The sequence below is a fragment of the Euleptes europaea genome, chromosome 6, assembly GCF_029931775.1.
Source record: "Euleptes europaea isolate rEulEur1 chromosome 6, rEulEur1.hap1, whole genome shotgun sequence".
NCBI lineage: Eukaryota > Metazoa > Chordata > Lepidosauria > Squamata > Sphaerodactylidae > Euleptes > Euleptes europaea.
The window spans coordinates 54,412,259-54,431,954 of record NC_079317.1 but is presented as its reverse complement, the minus strand read 5'-3'; the positions used below and the strand labels follow the sequence as shown (position 1 = coordinate 54,431,954).

General features: G+C 44.0%; 1 protein-coding gene across 2 annotated transcripts in view; it reads right to left on the bottom strand.

The window, feature by feature from the left end:
• DPF3 (double PHD fingers 3) overlaps positions 1–19,696 on the bottom strand; it is a 201,272-nt gene that overhangs the window by 91,156 nt on the left and 90,420 nt on the right. For both annotated transcript variants that reach the window (XM_056850839.1, XM_056850840.1), the window contains exons 2-3: positions 14,229–14,389; positions 5,846–5,953 (exon numbers count right to left, since the gene is read on the bottom strand). In XM_056850839.1, the coding sequence (XP_056706817.1) occupies positions 5,846–5,953; positions 14,229–14,389 (269 nt within the window). The remainder of the gene's footprint in view (positions 1–5,845; positions 5,954–14,228; positions 14,390–19,696) is intronic.

Genomic DNA, 19,696 nt, shown 5'->3' with positions numbered 1-19,696 from the left:
TGGGTGTGCGCACACACACACACACACACTACCTTAACTGACTGAAATAATAGAATATCCAAATTATCTGTCACCTTCCATCTTGTGGTGCTGTGGCTGCAAATATTTAAGTGGCTAGATCTTGTCTTAGAATCAGGAATATAATAACTAGGGTTGCTAACCTCCAGGTACCAGCTGGAGATCTCCTGCTATTACAGCTGATCTCCAGCTGATAGAAATCAGTTCACCTGGAGAAAATGGCTGCTTTGGCAATTGGACTCTATGGCATTGAAGTCCCTCCCCTCCCCAAACCCCATCCTCCTCAGGCTCCGCTCCAAAAACCTCCCACCGGTGGTGAAGAGAGACCTGGCAACCCTAGTAATAACATTGTATAAGTGTTTCAGTTAGGCCACACAAAAAGATTCTGGGTCCTCACGTTAGCATCTCCCTGTACTGAAGGCCAACTGCTAAAACTGAAACTAGTCGGCATGAAGGCCCCAGAATGGGAGTAAGGAATAAACCGACAAGCATCACTTCATCTTGTTCTCCCTTTTAGTTAAGGAGAGATTCTCAAGAGGCTGCACTAGCTTTTGCTCTCCCTCCATCTACATACTGTAGTGCTTTATTAAAAAGAATAACAATTCATAACAGCTATAATAAGGATAGCTGGTGGTTCTTACAATTACACCAGCAGAAAACCACTGAAGTGGTTTATTTATGCTATATGCCTCTGTACATTTGTGATCATATTTTCTGATATAATCAGCTCAGATTATCACTATAAAGCGGGCCCAGTGAAAGGGAACATATAGGCTATGGGCAGCAATGTAGATCTTTGACATGTTTTCATAAATTCTGCAAGAATCCTGAGAATTTTGGTTTTCAATTTTCGAGAAGAAAGAAAACTTACAGAGGTTACAGAGATGTTTGATAACATGGAGCAAAGCAAAAAACAAATCAACCCCCCCCCCCACATAGGATAGCAAAGCAAAAGCAGTTCCATGAGTGGCATTCATATACCGATAACAGCTGATATCCCAGCTGGAGGCTAGGGTAATGGAGCTATCACCCAGCCAAATGCAGAAAGGAATGTCCTTCTGGCTCAAGTTCCTGATAGGCAGCATTGTTAACTTTGCTCCCAGAATTCCACCAATATGGAGGCCAAAACCACTAATCATGGAATGGTTCTGATTGCTGATGTAGTGCTGTGTTTTGCAAGGGAATCCAACGAGTTTTTCTTCTTTCAATTTTGACACATAAAATATTGACACTTGTGTATTGAACACAGATGCTCAGCCCAGTGGTTTTTTAAAAAGAGATTTTATGCATGTCTATTTTTATTCCAACTGAGAAAAACTGGCACTGACATGGCTCAGTGAGAAGGAACTGGGTCCCCTAATGAACATAAGGCCTGGTAGAGTCACACCAAGATCCCTCTGGTCCAGTATTCTGTTTTCAATAGAATGCAGTTAGAGTCCTCTGGAAGCTCACAGACAGGGCCCTTTCCTTGTTTGTCGTAAACATGTACTATTCGCAAGCAGACTGCCTTTTAACATAAGGTTCCATTTGCTGTTTAGGCCTATCTTCCATTGATTTTTATAGTCCTTTTAAAAAGCCATCTAAGCTTGGGGCCATCACCAAACTTTGCAACAAGGGATTAATGCTGATTGTGTTGTGTGAAGACCTCTACTGGCATACCACAATACCAGAAAGGCAGGATTGGATGCCATCGTTGCTGTGCTGCTGTCCCGTGTCCATCCTGTGACCCAGCTGTCCCATGTCCAGCAGTTCCCACAGTGGCTGGTGCCGTCCATCCATTCCTCTGTGGCCTGCAGGCACACCCGGTCTGGCAGGTGTCGATGCCCATCTCCAGCCTAACTGGATTGAGGTGGAGAAAATGCTCCTGTGTGGACAGGTGGTCAAGCATGCCAATATGGCCCTCACCATTGTCAGGTCCACCATTTTTCATACCCATACCTTCTGGTACATGGCAGTAGAGCATGTCTCTGCTCTCGACCATATGGTGCAGACATAGCTGACCAACATGAAGTGATAGAATGACACTTTGGGGCCAGCTTGGAGGTACATGCATGCCTTTCTACATGACTAGGGGGTAGTGAACATAAGAAAAGCCATGCTGGATCAGGCCAAGGTCCATCAAGTCCAGCAGACTATTCACACAGCGGCCAACCAGGTGAAGGATCTGTTTGGTGTGGCATCTGTGCTGCATGCAGTCATCCCACCCACTGTGGTGGGGGCACGGTGTTGAGTTTGTCTGGTGGGTAGTGACCACAGTGCACTCCTTGGGGACCCGTGAGGGTGCCCTGCCTCCCCTTGCCACCTGCTAACCCCTGCCCTCTCTATGGAGAGGCCAGGGCCTCAGAGGGTGTGACCCACATCCCAGCAACCTGGTTGGAGACCAAAGTAACCCCCCTGCTGAGGGGGGCAATTTTCCCATTGCAAGCCCTATGGTCCCTCTGGTTGACCCCTGGGGGGGCATCCAGGTGGCCACACTTCTGCCACATTCCCCATGGTTGTCAGCCAGGAGGAGATGGAGATCAGTGAAAGTGAGGGTTGCCAACCTCCAAGTGTGGCCTAGATATCTCCTGGAATTATAACTGCTCTCTAGACTACAGAGATCAGTTCTCCTAGAGAAAAAGGCAGATTTGGAGGGTGAACTCTATGGAAGCACATCTTCACTGAGCCCCCCCCCCTTCCCCAAACTCTATCCTTCCTAAGTTGTGCCCCCAAATCTCCAGAAATTTGCCAACCTGGAGATGGCAATCCTAGTGACAGCGCCACCACCTCAACTGTGGCTGCCACTGGGACAGATGGGAATGGAGGTGAGGTGCCTGTGGGAGGGGATGTCACCATACTCCCCTGCATGGCTTGGCCAGGCCGGGTTCCCCAAACTTTGCCGTTCCTCCTCCCCCAGGTCCTATTGCCCTGACTTTCTCTGCCAGTGTCTTGGAGCACCTAAGTGCCCTCAACCCTTCAAGATGGACCATAGAGGCAGCATTGGTCATCCTCCGGATCTGGGGATTGGCGATTCCCCCAGAATAGCTAGGTGTGCCCAGACCAACACAGGAAGTGGACTTCATGTTCTCAGATGGAGGTGGAGTGAATTGTATCCTGGTGTGGACCCTGGTGTGGCAGCTGATGTGGCTCCTAGTGGGGCTGCTGACTCAGATCCAACGTCTGCTCCCAGTGGCCATGGCCTGCACAACTGATCCTTCCCACCCTCACATCCCTGTGTGCGTCCACTGAGGGGAAACAGCTGGAGATCAAGCAGGAGTGGAAGTATAGTCTGTCCAGGGGTCATCAGTGCTTGCTGAGGGTGAGACGGTAACTAATGGCTACCTTGAGTGGCTGGAGGCTGTCACTGGAGATATGGACAGATGGCAAGCATACATCAAAGTGCTGCTCATGGACATGTTGGCAGAGATCCATGGCCTCACACCCAGGCCTGTCCCTGGTGCTGCCCTTCCAGATTCCCCCCCCCCACACCAGTGGCTGGGATCTCCGGGGTAGGCCCACAGGGGCAGCACTGCATACATGGCTGCAGTGTTGAGTCAAGTGGCTGCTGCTAAGCCCTGGGAGTTGTGGCTAGCCCCATGTTTCTGGAATGGCATGCAGCAAGCCAGGTTCTCCTGGGGCCAGGGGTGCCACTTTGGGTGATGGTGTGCAGGGTGTTGGGGCCTGCTTCCCATTTGTGTTGCTGAATCTATTACACTTCATGGGCTCCATGCCTTTGGGGGAGAGTGGCAGGGGCCCATGGGCGTGTCCTGGCTGTGCATCAAAGAGCCCCTCCCCTCAGGTGTCCCAGAGCTGGCTCCCTATGGCTTCCACTCTGTGCTTGGTTGACTCCCCCTCCCCACATCTGTCTTGGCAGTGCCTTCGTGCCCTTGTGCCATCGTTTGGGCACAAGAGTGCTGTGCTGGGGACTCCCGCACGGGCACCACCCATGCAGCCCACTGCAGAAATGTCTGCCCGTTCTCTGGCTTTTACAGTATTCCTTTATGGAAAGGTCCAGTGGCATCACCGTTGCTCTGGCAAATGGCTGCCTCCACCACAACAGCCCTCGGGACTGGGCTGCCCATCTCTAGATAACCATAGACAGTGCATATTGTTTCCGTGATATCACCAGGTTCTGTTTTTCTTACCGGAAAGTAACATTGCTTGACTCCTGATCATGTTATTTTACATCATCATAATGTGCACATCACAGTTAAGAGCTACCCCAAAGCAGATATTGAGCATTTGAACACAGGAGATAAGAGTCCATAATCATCATTAAATGAATGAATACAAGTTAAATGGTACACGGCTGGACAATAAGAATAATATTCAGTTTCAAGGAATTTTGCCATATTTATAGTACATGGTTGGAAAAGAAGCTAAGCAAAAACACAGGAGTGTGAAAATGATTTTTTTGTGTATTCTTAGCTTTAAAAAAATTAAACTTTGTTATTAGTATGTGGCTGTGGCATGCAGTGAAAAGTACGTATTGTTTTTACTATGGTTTATACTATTATTAGGTTTATTATGCACCTTAGTTACTATCCTGCTAGATAGACAATGGTTTGGCTTTAATTATTGACCATCTGGTCACATTTTATGACTAAGCCAAATAAAATTCCCCGATTCAAATATTTTCAATTTTGCAACAGTTCAAAGAGATAAAATCTAATCTTTATGACAGGTCCTTATCTCCCTGATGAATGAAGTTGATTCTCTGAGCCTCAATTAACTAGAGCACCTTAAAAAAAACAAGAAGAACAAAACCCTCACAGTTTGGAAAATGGACTTCAAAGTGATTGTGTCTTATTTCTTAGAGAAAGTTATATGTGCCTTAAAAAATAATAGATACTACAGGTAGAGAAACCATGAGGTTCCCTGGCCATCTCCTATGCTCAAACCTCAGGTCCAATTAATGTGTGTGTGCCCTTTATTTTTGATAAAAAATATAGCACCAGACAGTGTGCCTTAATTGCTAACAGCAGTGCAGAAAACACCTCTAGTTCTCTTCTCAACTCTTCACTTTATAATATTTTAGCATCAGTAGAACAGATGCTATGAACTGTCTTATTCTCTATAATGGATCTCTAATAGGTACATGCTTACAGTGGAGATCAAAGCTGATTTAACTGTCATGGCACTCATCCCCCCAACTCATTTTGGTTCTATGAAAGCTACAATTTCCAGAATTTCTTGTGAGACGTGACAGTTAAGCCTGTTTATAGTTGCCCTCACTCAGACAACTTTTGACCCAACAGTACAACAGCACATGGCCCCCTTTGAGGGATACTGCAACAGAATGCTTGAAATCAGCTGAAGTACACGGGAAGTAAATTCATGCAAACAGCTTCTTCCCACGTGAAGTTGTGTCCTCGTTCTTGTTGTCAAGAGAAAACTGTTGTAACAGATGGATTCGGCCATAACAAAGATTCACTGGGGTATACCAGACCAAAGTATACTCTAACACCCAGAAGATATAAATGTCACCCTTTCAAACTTCTCATTTCGAAAATGGAGGAAGCAAACTAGGTCCTGACATAAATATCCTGCACTGCCAATTTCAGCTGCCCCTGTATTTAGAATGGAAGGGGGCTGCGACTTGACGGCACTTTACACACACACACACACACACAAAAAAAATGTTTTCAGCACAAAACAACAACATGACACATTGGATTCTAACAAATTCTCAGGTTTAAAAAGGGATAAGGAAGGATAAAGTAGCAATGCCAAAATCCTTGAGGCTCAGACATACCCACCCACACATACCCCTTATGAACCATGATAGCTGCATCCTCAGTAAACAGGAGAAAGAAGGGAGAGTTGGGGGATAAGAGAGAGTACCTACCTGGTTTAATCTCCAGCAACTTCAACCTGGAGTCTTCAGGAGGATGTAAACGTCTCTTTTTGCGCCAGCAGCGAGCTGGATATGTATAGAGCTGACCCGGGGCTAGTCCTGAGGGTTAAAAGCAGTAAACAAGCAAGTAAAGCACTTGCATTCTTTATTTAGCTGTCAAATTGTCATTACATTCTCTAGAATCCTGATTTACTTGTTCGTCACGTCCTGAATTCTATTATTATTATATTATATTTAGGAGATTTCTAGCTCACTTCCCTAATTTAAAAGCAATCAAAGCAATGAATCAAAATAATTTTAAAAATAACAATTTAATATTGTAGAATTAATTTTTAAAAAATAATAAAATTATACCTTTCAGAGAGCATCTGCTCCTATGTAAAAACCAAAGAAGAGCCTGATGAACTTTACCTGGCACCTAAAAGGCGGTGCTGGTAGATATCAACCCTACCCCATGGTATGTATGACACAGGATTGATTCCTTTGCCCCATGATGTTTAACAGGCAATTGAAACTGCAGAATTGTCTGGAGATTTGGACTGATGTATGATCAATATGTAGATGACACCCGAACTCTATTTCTGCTTTTCAGCAAATCCAGTTGAGACAGTGGATGCCCTAAATAAGAGTTTGGAAACAGTAATGGGTTGGATGAGGCCCAATAAAGACAACACTGTGTTGCTTGCCTGACGAAAGGTCAGAGCTAGCACAGGGATTTTTAATGGTAATTGGCTCCTGGATCCTTTGCAGTAGAGTAGTCCACTTGGGACTAAAGTTTTCTTTCAACAAGATGAAGCAGTTGCTTGGGTAGGGTTGCCAGCTCCAGCTTGGGAAATGTCTGGAGATTTGGGGACAATACCAGGGGAGAGTGAAGTATGGGGGGGGGGGAGTTCAGTGGGGACGTGATGCCATATGGTCTGCCCTATGAGCCTGTCATTTTCTCCAGAGGTATTAATCTCTGTAGTTTGTAGATCAGTTGTAATTCTGGGAGAACTCCAGGCCCTTCCTGGAAGTTGGCAACCCTATGATTCAGGCAGAAAAAGTCTGAGGAGGAACCACTTGCTTATGTCCAAGCTCTGGGCCAAATAACATGTGATGCTAGAGCTCCATGATAGGAATTCTAGGTGTTTAATGAATTAAAAGGCAGCTGCAGGAGCACCCAATGAAGTTGTGTCCAAATTTCACTCGCACTTGGAAACCCCTGGAGAGCATAAAGTGGAGCCTGGCTGAGGTAGCCCCAGTGAACTAATCACAAAGGGTAAGCAAGCTTCCACGCAGGAGTTCTCTTGTTGCCACTGGTGAACTCAGTCCTATTAAAAATAAAGATCCTTTGCTACTTCACTAGTACACCATGAAGTCTGCAGCATTAGGTGTTTGAAGTTGCTGCACAGCTGTTCAGTGTGGAACAAAATTCGGCTCCAAGTTAGACATTTTCACCTATCCTTTATCATCCTGGATCTTTGCTCAGTGGTAAAGCATCTGCTTGACATGCAGAAGGTCCCAGGTTCAATACCCAGCATCTCCAGTTCAAAGGACCAGGCAGTAGGTGATGTGGAAGACCTTTACCTGAGACCCTGGAGAGCAGCTGCCGGTCTGAGTAGAAAATACTGACTTTGATGGACCAAGGGTCTGATTCAGTTTAAGGCAGCTTCATGCGTTCATGTATATTAAATAAGCATACATATAAAGTAGGTGGGGTTTTTTGCCATCAAATCACAGCTGACTTATGGTGACCCCATGGAATTTTCATGGCAAGAGACTAACAGAGGTGGTTTGCCATTGCCTGCCTCTTTGTGGCAACCCTGGTATTCCTTGGTGGTCTCCCATCCAAACACTGACCAGGGCCGACCCTGCTTAGCTTCTGAGATCGGATGAGATCAGGCTAGCCTGGGCTATCTAGGTAGTTACCAAGAAGAAGAAAAAACATCAATATTCACAAGCCCCAGAAGAAAAATCTCATGTTGAACAATAATAATGAGCAAGATGATGAAAACTTACACACTGCTTTCTTTGAATGTTTTGCCCTCCACTAAGGGAAGCAAAACCAAATTTTTCACATGCAACCACAGTTTTCCTTAGTTGTGTTCAGGTCATGAAAGCCCGGACAACAAACTTCAGATAGATAGAACCATGACGTCTCCAATTTTGCAGGTGAATGTGAGAATAGGAAGGAGGGGATGATGTGAGCAGGATGACTTCCTGGCTCATTTTTATTAAGAACAAACTAAGACTTGTTTGTCATGTCAGAGTGCATTGAAATATACAACTTTCTAGCTATAAGTGTTTGGATGCAATTAACTAATTCACCCTATTTTTTCTAAAGGCAGACAAACTCTGGGGTGATTCACAAAGGAATGGCAAACTGCAGAGTCACTGGGGTCCACAGGATTGTGCTAGCCCAATCAGTCTTCTAATCTGAACTTTTTGGTGTCAAGAAACTTCTTCAGTCTGTATCCTAGGATGAGCAGTCATTCTGATATGATCTCACCCTGCCATGCCTACTCTATCTTCTGTATGGCTTTGACTGATCTTAGAAAGGATGTTCCCTGAAGAAAAAGGAAATTATATTGCCATTCTTTGACTATTGAGAACCATCAGTAATTACATGCTAACTTCATGTCAAAATATTGTATCAGAGCCCCCAAAACAGCGGAAAATTAAATACTAGTTCAATGTGTTTCCATTTGTTAATAATAAATTTATTTAATAATTTGAATCAAGTAAATGTCATTTTCAATAACATATAAATAAACAAATGCCAAATGTCAAGTTGCAGCCAAATTATGGCGACTCCAAAGGTTTTTCAAGGCAAGAGACAAGCACAGGTGGTTTACCATTGCAAGACCAGGCAAGTAGGTGATGTGAAAGGCCCCTGCCTGAGACCCTGGAGAGCCGCTGCTAGTCTGAGCAGACAATACTGACTTGGATGGACCAAGAGTCTGATTCAGTATAAGGCAGCTTCACGTGTTCAACCCTGGGCCTCTCACACAAGTACTAACTAGGGCTGACCTTGCTTAGCTTTGAAATTTAACAAGATTGGGATTATAGCCTGGGCCATCCAGGTCAGGGTGTTTCAAAAAAAGGACAGAGAGTTCATTTTTTTAAAATTGGGCCGGGGGCTGCAATTTTGAGGAAGGACCTTCTCTGTATTATGCCACATAAAAGGTAATTTTTCTTGCATTGCAGGACCACTGAATAGTGCTATGCTCATGACAGCCCTTCATGCATTACCACTGCACTCCTAAGTAATTACAGCATTCTAAGCACTTTGACTTTAATTGACTTGGAATGGTGTAACTCTGCTTAGGATAGTATGGTACAATTACTCCACTGTGGGATGACTGTATACTTTCTGTGATGTTCACTGAATTTTTGAGTGTTTAGAAAAAATGGGGAAACACAAATGGGTAAGGGTTCTGATTGAGTTTACCACATATCTGGAGGTGGCCAACATCCTTCAAAATGTCTACAAAAGATGTGTCATATGAGCCTCAGCCTGGAGTCGGAAGTGATACAGCTCAGACACAGGATTAATTCCAACCAGACCTCAGTAACATTTTAATATACAGACTTTCTGAGAACATTATTATTTTATTGATTAGATTATTATAGCATCAAAAGTCCTAAACTGGATCCTCCAGGGGACGATTCCTGCCAAGGAGACAGGAAATGAAAATTGGTCCTGCCTCCCCGGAAGTGGATAGGAATCACCCACTGCTTCAAGATGCCCTTGCCTCAGAGGAGAAAGTAGTTTAGGCTGAGGGACAATGACTGCCCTAAATCAGCCAGTGAACTTCATGGCAGAGTAGGGATTTGAACCCAGTCTCCCCAATCCGAGTCCAACACTCTAACCACTATACCACACTGGTGCTGTAGTAGTTCTAGAAAGGTCCATGAATAAATATGAATGACAGGACACTAAACATTTTTGTTTAAGATGAAGCACATACGTTCTAGGCAAAGTGGAAATGAACAGCTGATTCATCACTGCTTCCCACATAATTCACTCAAAGTTACATCTGAAGTGGAGTGAAGAGTGTCAAATGCATTGCAAAGTTTCCCCTCTACCTGTTCTCTCTTTTCCAAGATTGTGACATCAAAACATTCAGAAATACCTGTCACTGCAGACCTGTGATGTCAGGGAGCGTACTTTTGGCGGGGTTGAAATCTGAAGCAAGGGACACCAGTGATGGGCTATATGGGGAGTCATTTGAGAACAAGAGGAATATTCTTTTTAAACACAAATTAACACATAAGATGTCCTCCAAATAAGCAGCATCTGGCAATCCCTGGCCCTGTTTTGAAAGTGCCATTTACAGCCTTGAACCACAGAGAGTTACATTCTTCTAAAACACTATCCATCAATGAAGAATTAGGTCACTCAAACTGTGAGCAGGGCTTTTCTTTTAAGGCTGGGAAAGGAAGAGGTCCCTGGTCAGAAGAACAGCAGCAACTAGCTACTTGAAAGCACTGATCTAGAGAAGTCGCCTGAGAAAAACTCAAGACTAGGGGCACGTTAAAGCAGGCTGCAAAGATATTTGCTTGTTCACTTGGGGCAAGCGCAACTGCTCCAATTCAGTTAGCACAGATTATGGGTGCGATAGGAGGGAGGAGGATAGATTTCTCCCTCTCTTTTGTTTCTCCAGTTGGGTGCCCATGCACAAGCTTCCTGAGCAGTGGGAGGAACAAGTCTCCCTTGCCTTCCCCTTGCCTTCCTCCTACCCAGCAGAGTGCTTTCAAACTCAAAAAGCTGATTGTGCAGATAACCCCTAGCAGCTAGACTAGAAAGAGGCACAACAGGGATGGAAAATGCCCTACATAAAAATCCGCTTTTCGTTTCCTAATTGTTGAGGCTGCGTGCTAACAAGCAGTACTACTACAATCATATTCATTTGTGAAGAAGGCTTCATTTTACCCAAGTGATCTTCAAAAGCAGAAACTACTGAATTTGGAATAGGAGAAGGATGCACTGCTACAATATTTCTGCAGGAGAAGGGAGTGTCTGGTTTTTGACAAACAAAATGCAGAGTCAGAAGAGAAGGCAAGGCAAGGCAAACAAACAAACAGCTATTTCCAGCTCCTCCAAGAATCCCCCCAGCTCCATCTGCACTGACATAGCCAGCATGTGTCTTCTTCGCCTTTTGTTCGCCTTGCACTTCAGTGCCTTATAGGGCAACCACAGAGGTTTCCAACCATCTGATTATAAAGGAAATAGCAGGACCCACAATGAGTTATGTTGTTTATCTCATTAGTGTAGAAGAGTCATAACTCAAAGCCAGACTGAAAGGCTGGGGGGGGATGGAGGGGGGGGGAGGGAAGGAAGAAAGGGAAAGAGTTATGTGCAGTATTGTGCGAAATTAACCCTGAACTGCTTGTTATGGGATACCACCTTTACTCAGAGGACTGAATACAAAGGCAAATAGATGCGTTGGAGGTGGGAAAACAAGAGGAAAATGCTTCTGGATTTTACTGTAGATTAAGGAAGCGGGAGTGCAGGGCAATGAAAAAGCTGCAATTAGAAGCTGTGCATAAGCAAAAGAGTACAACAAATGGGAAGGAATTTTCCATCAGGTACAGTGCTATTGAAAACCATGCTTGTGGGGCAGCTGCAGAAAGTCACACAAAGCCAATCTATGCGTGCCACTACAGAATCCAGATGGGGATGTGTGTCACACATATTTATACTAGTAAACTAGTAAATGGGGAGAGAACAGGGTTAGAACCCTTGTTCTCAATATGCTAAATGTATATGGAGAAGGCATTTTTAACGTTGTGGATTATTCAGTCCTGCAAGCCCACACCATGAAGTAGTGCAGTCCTATGAGGACTGTATCAATTACTTTTTCTGAATATAGAGACCATCCCTTACTCCACAGCTTTGAAAAACAGCTGGCAGTGTCCTGTCAGAAGAACTAGAAGGGGATGATGAGGTTAAAACACAGGGCTTGTGTGCACACATCGTTCAGACAACACTCGTGCAGTGGATGCACTCTTCCAGCACACATACACCAGAGAGTTCAACTGGGCCAACCTCCTCTTTTTTTTAATTATTCACACCCCTGATGGGGGGAATTGCAGAGCCCCTGTTCACTGCAGCCTGCACATTATTAATTCAGGGATATTCCAAGGGGAGAGGTAAAAAGAATCTGTTCTCGGCAGACACCTTTCCTGCACTTCTGGTTGTATACTACAGCCCCCAACTGAAAGTGCGCAAAGCTGGTATGCAGATGGTCTACCAGAATAGAAGGATGAATACAACAGAGGAGCCAATAATCTCTACTAGTCTTAGATTTGGTTAGTAATGAAGTAATGGAAAGTTTCTCTAAGAAGATACAAGGGGAATATACAGGCCTAACCATAATTGCTCTCCGCATTCCTATAAGAACGAGAAATTCACTCTCTTTCTCTTCCCCTCCCTTGCACCATGGAAGAGGATGGACTGTGGCAGCTATCCTGTAACATTTAAGCATACGACATATATGTCAGAGTTGCAGTTGATGTGTCTCCAGAGAAGGGGGTAAGATAGCTTTGCCTAACTAGGTTAGTGACAGATAAAGCAAAAGATCTAATATCCTTGGCACCATTCCTACACAGTTCCTGTGCTAAACACAGGGGCAGCCAGGAAGCTGCCGTCTATCAGCAGCAAGCTTCTGTTTTTCCCAGAATGGGCCACGGTTCATAATTGTATAACCATACAAGCTGGGTTCAAACAGATAAAAATAAAAAGGTCTAACCCAGAAGCAGAAATCACTCCCTTGAGGATGGGAGGATACATTATATAGAAGGCACACAAAAGAGGAGCATAAGAAATACCCCATGATACATATCTTTCTTCAAAACAGGGCTATTAGCCCTAAAACAAGTACCTGTGTCAGGCTTCCTCATATGCACTTATGCACACCCCACACACCAGCTGTTCATCACTACTTGGTTTGTATTGCTGGGAAACACTGAACTGCTTTTTGTCCATCCCACACCATAAGTGGCTGCATTTCAGAGGTGGGCAGGCAAAGGGATTGTTCTGCCTCCCTTTTGTTATACCACCACCAACATTGCAAGTATTCTTCACAGCAAAGATGGGATATTTTAATGTGCCTACATTTTATTTATTTTAGGTATTTATTCCCTGATATTCTGCCCAATGGGGACCCAAAGCAGTTTACAACATCCCCTCCCCGCTCCATTTTCTCCGCACAAGAACTACTCTGTAGGTAGGCTAGGCTAAGACAAAGTGACTGGCATGAGACCACCCAGCGAGGTTCCACGGCAGCATGGGGAACATGGGTCTTCCACATCCAAGTAGGGTACCCTAACCACTATACCACACTAAATTCAGTCTTGGGTCGATGTACTGACCAGCAATCCAATCCTAAATACACTATTACATCCCCAAATGGATTCAGAAGGACATAACTCAGCTGAAGATGGCACTGTAGGTGACACAAAACAGCTGACTGCTGCATAATCACGTGTTTGCAAAGCAGGTTATTTATTAGACACAGAGACTACTTGTTACCCAAGGGTCTATGAATTTGTCCTCTGCTGGGAAGGCTGCACATCTGGGTGAAAGAAGAATATCCAAGAGGTCACTAGCGTGGTGTACTGGTTAAGAGTGGTGAACTCTAATCTGGAGAACCAGGCTTGATTCCCCACTCCTACACATGAAGCCAGCTGGGTGACCTTGGGCTAGTCACAGTTCACTTAGAGCTCTCGCAGCCCCACCTATGGTTCTTTTCCCCTGTCAGTTAAAAAAGCAGCTTTAAATAAAACATTTTGAACTGAAAATCCTGTCCTCTCTGCTTGGGGTTTAAAAAAAGAGGAAAGAATAACCAAAATCGTAAAGCATGAGCTTTACATAGCTGGAATAAATTTACTTTTTTTATACTGTGTGATAAAGAAGGGTAAATAGTGAATAAGATGCTCCTAGTCTCTTTTTCAAACAGGTAAGAATAACACTTGAAGGCTGCAAGCATGTTAATGTAAGTTTCCTGTTGAGAGAGAAGTGCATCAATTTATTTATTTTCAAGTGCATCAATAACAATCTAAAAGTGCCTTTTCCTTTCAATCCTGTTTAAGAACATTTCCCTTCTCCTGGGTAGTGGCACGCCATTGCCCTTCTTCAGTAGGGATCAATAAGAATAAAGGAGTTAATATGATTCAGCACTGGGGAGGGGGAAGTCATACAATCATCTGTACTGATAGAAAGTGGAGGCAAAGGGATAAGAAGGGCCTTCTTAAACATAGTTAACAAAGGGGATTCCATTCAGGCCAGCCATTTTAGACAGGTTCTCCTCTGTGGGGAATGCTCAAAAACTTAACGTTCCTGGTAACAAAACTCCACAGGGCATTCACACAACTATTACGCGATTTATACCTGGTCCCCGATGCCTCTTTTCCATCCAAATGTAACAGTTGTTCTGAGCTACTCCGGTCTGTGAGTCCAGAAAGGGAAGACGGACGCTGCGTTCAGCACACAGACGGGAATTGTAGCTACGACAGTGTTCTATGGCTTCTTTGTAGAACTGGTCCCCAAGTCTGTCAAGGAGAGGGAAAAGCAGAGTATAAAGGAACAGGCATCTCCCTTCCCTAGAACCACGTCACAACAAGAGGGGTGGGGGCAGGGCAATCTTAACAGCATTATGGGCCCCCCAGGAATACCAGTGCACTGGGACCCCTACCTACACAACCACTCACAGGAATAAAATCATAAATGGTCGATAAGATTAAAGATATATGTATTGGTTCTTCCATAATGAACAAGTCCTTTCTTACATTATACTTCAGTATTTATTCTTAATCCAAAGCCAAATTAACATGAATATTGTTCATTATCTTTAGTAAAACACATGCTAAATATGCATTTTCCAATAACAAATATTTATAGTTTAGTATAGTATTTATTTATTCATTGACAGCAAGACACAGCGTACATAGATTAGCATGGGGGCCCTACGGTCTTGGGGGCCCCGGGCAACTACCCAGTGTGCCCATGTGTTAAGACGGCCCTGGGTGGGGGGTCCGGGTAAAGACCAGAGAAAGGGCTAACCAATTATAGTCCTAATGCTGTGGTCATTTTCCATTTTTCTGTAAGCACCAAGTGAAGACAAACTGACCTAAGTACCATTGCCCAGTGTAGGCAATGCAAGCTCAATTTACCTCATGCTCCCACCCTTCTAAACCAGGCAAAAGCCTACATGCTGTGCGTGTAAGACATAAATATAAGAATAAAAGGAAAACAAGAATCCTGTGGGTAAGAAAGTGGCTGGTTAATTCAATCAGAATATGAAATGCCAGCCTCTTAAGGTTATCGGGTTGCAGTGTCACCATGGCAAGCATTACCTTTCTCTGTAACTCAAAGGAACTGAAGCGCTTTCAGGAGGTCCCGCAACCCTACACTCCCCTGGTTCCAATGCACTGTAGTGGTTAGAATGCACAACTAGGACAACCTGGGTTCAAACCCCAACACTACTTTGAATCTTGCTGTGTGACCGCAAGCCCATCATACTCTCTCAACCTAACCTACTTTACAGGGTTGTTGTGAGGACAAAATAAGTAAAGAGATGCAGCTCTGAGCTCATTAGAGGAGAAACAGGACAAAATGACCTTCTCCCCAAAGCCTAGAGCCCCACCCCTAACCTTAGCCACTGTTAGGTTTCTTATGAGCCTCTTCTGTTTTACCTTCATTTCCTCTCCTCTGCAAACACTTAACAGCATCCTTTCTGGAGCAGTTTAGGCTGCTTCCAGGGGGATTTCCCATGATACTCTGGGGTTGCTTGTATGATTCTGCAATTTAATCGCCCTTTCAACAGAGATTGTCTCTCAGTTTTTAGCAGTGGTTTCCCTGGTGTGCATTGAAGCCCCCGCCCCCATGGGATCACATGACCCTCAGAATTCTCCACCCACCCTGTTTTGATTATTTTATTTTATTTTAACAAGCATGGTTAATGCAGCACTGCATAGAAATTACATAATACCTGTAAAAATCTTTTTTTTAACTCCCTGAATTTGCAGACTCCAACTATCCCCTCCCCCTTTCCTAAAAAGGAGGCTGAGCTGTGGGCGATTATCTTCTTTTTTTAAAATGAAGCATGAGTAATGATTAGGGTTGCCAGGTCCCTCTTTGCCACCAGCGGGAGGTTTTGGGGGCAGAGTCTGAGGAGGGTGGGGTTTGGGGAGCTGAGGGACTTCAATGCCATAGAGACCAATTGCCAAAGCGGTCATTTTCTCCAGGTGAACTGATCTCTTTCGGCTGGAGATCAGTTGTAATAGCGGGAGATCTCCAGCTAGTACCTGGAGGTTGGCTACCTTAATAATGATGGATAGGAATTACAAAATAATTTCAACAACATTTTCCATATCAAGGAAAAAGCAAACAGGTCTCCCTCATGTCCATTTCTGCTGTTAAAAATGGCTTAGGAGGAAGCCCTCTTCCCCTCTCCCAGCTTTTGGAGGCAAATGGAGCAAAACAATGCTTGCCAGGTGAGTTACACCAGTCCTACATTTGACAACGAGTACAGCAAGGCATCCATCTCCCAACTTGCGTCACACATATCATGTATTTTGGCCCTGAGAAAGTTTTTCCGATATGCAGCCCACAAAACATACATTGCCTACTCCCATAATAAGCCAGTATTGAATCAAATTACAATTTTGGCTCACAAATCAGAATAGAGGCAAAAGATAGGTTAGAGCCAGGCTGACTCTTTAGCTGCTTCGGTGAATTAAGGGAAAGGCATTCACACATGAAGTGAGAGTTCATCCCAGATTGATATTTCGAGTTGCAAAAGATTTTGGGACACAAGATTTGCACAAGTTTCCAGTCATGCAAGAAGCATCATGAGAAGACCTCCTTGCAATTTGCAGAATGAACTCAAGAGTGTACTCTGAAAAGCTATGAGAAAATTCTGGGGAATTTTCAGGCAGCAAATCATGCCAGAAGAAGAATTAAAATTCAGATACATCAGTCACTTGCAAATTGTACCAATCTAAATGGCTGCCTTGTTGGTGTTTGTGGCTTGTATGGACAAGCGTTTCAAAGACTGCCACATAACAAAGGACCTGAGTCAGGTTTTATATTAGGGCCAATACGCTAAATGTGGAGATTTTGAAAAGTTTCTTCCGAAGCATACATGATAGAGGTAGCAGAGTTTACACAATCTTTACAAGAAAAAGAAGCTGCTCCTGATTCACTATTATGCCTTTTTCTTCTAAAAGCTGTCACGTGACAGGCAATTATGTAATTCAGGAGAAGACACATACGCTTGTCAAAGCATCATTGTTTGTACCGCAATGGGCTGAAGAAGAGTTGGCTTTTATATGCTGATTTTCTCTACCTTTTAAGGAGAATCAATCTGGTCTACAATCTCCTTCCCTTCCTCACCTTGTGAGGTAAGTGGGGCTGAGAGAGTTAAAAAAACTGCAACTAGCCCAAGGTCACCGAGCAGGCTTCAAGTGGAGGAGTGGAGAAACAAACCCGGTTCACCAGATCAGAGTTCTCCGCTCATAACCACCACACCACGCTGGCTCTCCATAGCATAAACACTTTTTCTTGCACATATTCAGTGCTAGCCAAGCCATGCTTTCTTGGAAGAAAGCCCAATTTCCAAAAAAAACCTGGATTTCTTTCACAATGCATGGTTAGCATCATGTTACCTTTTATACAACAGTCCTGCAAATACCTTTTTCAGAAAGAGTAGTCTAACAGTCCATCCCAGTGCAGTAGATTGTCTGTAGGAAGACTGCTATTGATGGTAGTGGAAAGAGGACGATTGGTATCATGTAGCCCTTGTAATCCAATTGCTTGGCTGAATTGTGTATATTGGGCAGATTTTACAGAGAGAGAAAAGTGCCCACGGTGGGGATGTTTATGCTGGGAGAGGACACAGAAACTTGTCTCTTGAGCTAGTTTCTTTGCCCACTCTATAGTCCTGGTTTCAAACTAGGCCTAGAATTTTTGTCAGTGCTGTGACAATGCCTGTCTGCATTTTTAAAAGCTTGAAATAGGAGAGCCCATGGCACTTCAATAAGTCAGTAAAACATGGCATATGGAAAAAAGTAATCATACATAAAGGAACTAAAAGAGGTACAGAAAACAACTTTCAGCAGGGCCACTTCAAAGCGTAAGGGACAACTGGCCTAGACAGTGTTCTTGAAAAGACTACAGACTAACAAGCCAGCAAACAGCACATCCTACAACCCCCTATAAACAGCAGATGGAGAGCTGCAACATTGACTGCTTGGCTAATCCTCCTTTTCCCGGTCACCAGAGCCTGGTCTGGGCAGATTTAGAGAAGTGGGAAGGCCTGGGCATATTCTTATCGCTAAGCAACCCATGGAGTGTGTGTGTGTGTGTGTGTGTGTGTGTGTGTGTGTGTGTGTGTGTGTGTGTGTGCAAGCACACATGCATACACGATACTCTACATATTGCCTAGGGGACTTGTTGGACTGGAGAACCAGATGTGATAGTTACAGGAAGGTAACTGAGAAGAGGCAACCAGTAAGAGAGAGAGAGAGCTTAACTGGGCAAGGGAAGTAGCAATATGGAAAATTCACCTTTAATGAGAAAAAAATGCTGGGTGAGAGAACAGTTGCTAAATCACAGTTGTCAGCCTTTTTTGTGCCGGCCGAATGACAGATAAGAAATTCATTTGGCTGCCATTTTTCTGTGTAATTGTAATAAAGTGGTAGCGAACATTCATAAGGGAGTTCTCATAAACCGCTGAATGTGTCGGTTAAGTCCACTGTTAAACAGCAAACAAGTCTTATCAGAAAAAGAGAACGGTGCTAATATTTATGAGCATTTTCCAGTATCCTGATGGGTATGGGAAAGCTGGCCCCATTACTAGTGACAGTGGAGTCATTTCCCTTTGGGACTGCAAAGGGAGGAGATCTGATCTGTATGGCACCAGGAAGGGAAGAGATACCACTATGGATATACAATCTCTGCAAGGAGATGCCAGGGCACTGAGAAAGCTCTTAGCACAGAAGTCCCAGGGAGATTGGGTAGGCCCCTGTTTTCAATCAGAAAGAACAGAAGAAAGCAAAACTAAACTGAAGCTTCACTGGGAAGAAATGGAACCTATTAAAAGTTATAATTAAAGCTTGGTAGCAATGCACACTTGTTTAATCCAACTAACAAGGAGGCTGAAATTGATCAATGATTTACATTTCCCCCCCCCCCCCTCAACAGCTCTCAAATGTCAACTGTGGTATCTCAGATTTTGGTCACTGTTAAAGCGGGGATGCATAGTAAAACTCCAGACTTAAAAAGGCAAAGACAGCAGGCGAAACAAAAACAAAACAGAAGTCCAGTGGCACCTTAAAGACGAGAGTATTTATTCCAGCATGAATCTGCCTCAATCAGAGCTCACTTCCTCAAATGCAGCGACCCACCGCTCAGATTCCCTGTGTACCAAGTATTCTTCCCAACCATGAACTATGAGCAGCGCATGTCACTTTGTATTAATAAAAGCAATGATAAACTACAGCAATCAGAGGTCCCACAAGATACTACGTTCATTGCGAGACTAAAAATAAACGTAAATCTTCAAACATTGAACATAGTAAGCTCTGTTAGTCTGCAGGAGGACAGCTAGATTCAAGTCCAACAGCACCATAGAGAAGAACAAGATTTTCGGGGTATAAGCTTTCAAGAATCAAAGCTCCCTATGGAGCATCTGGTTGGCTGCTGTGGAATACAAAATGTTGGTGTGCTCCAATGGGGTTGCTTCTTTTGTTCATAAATACACAGAATTACTAATCCTAGATGAATGACTGTTCCTCCTTTATAACTTGGCTCCCTAAGAAGGTACCTCATACTTTTTGAGTTTCTGTACTATATTA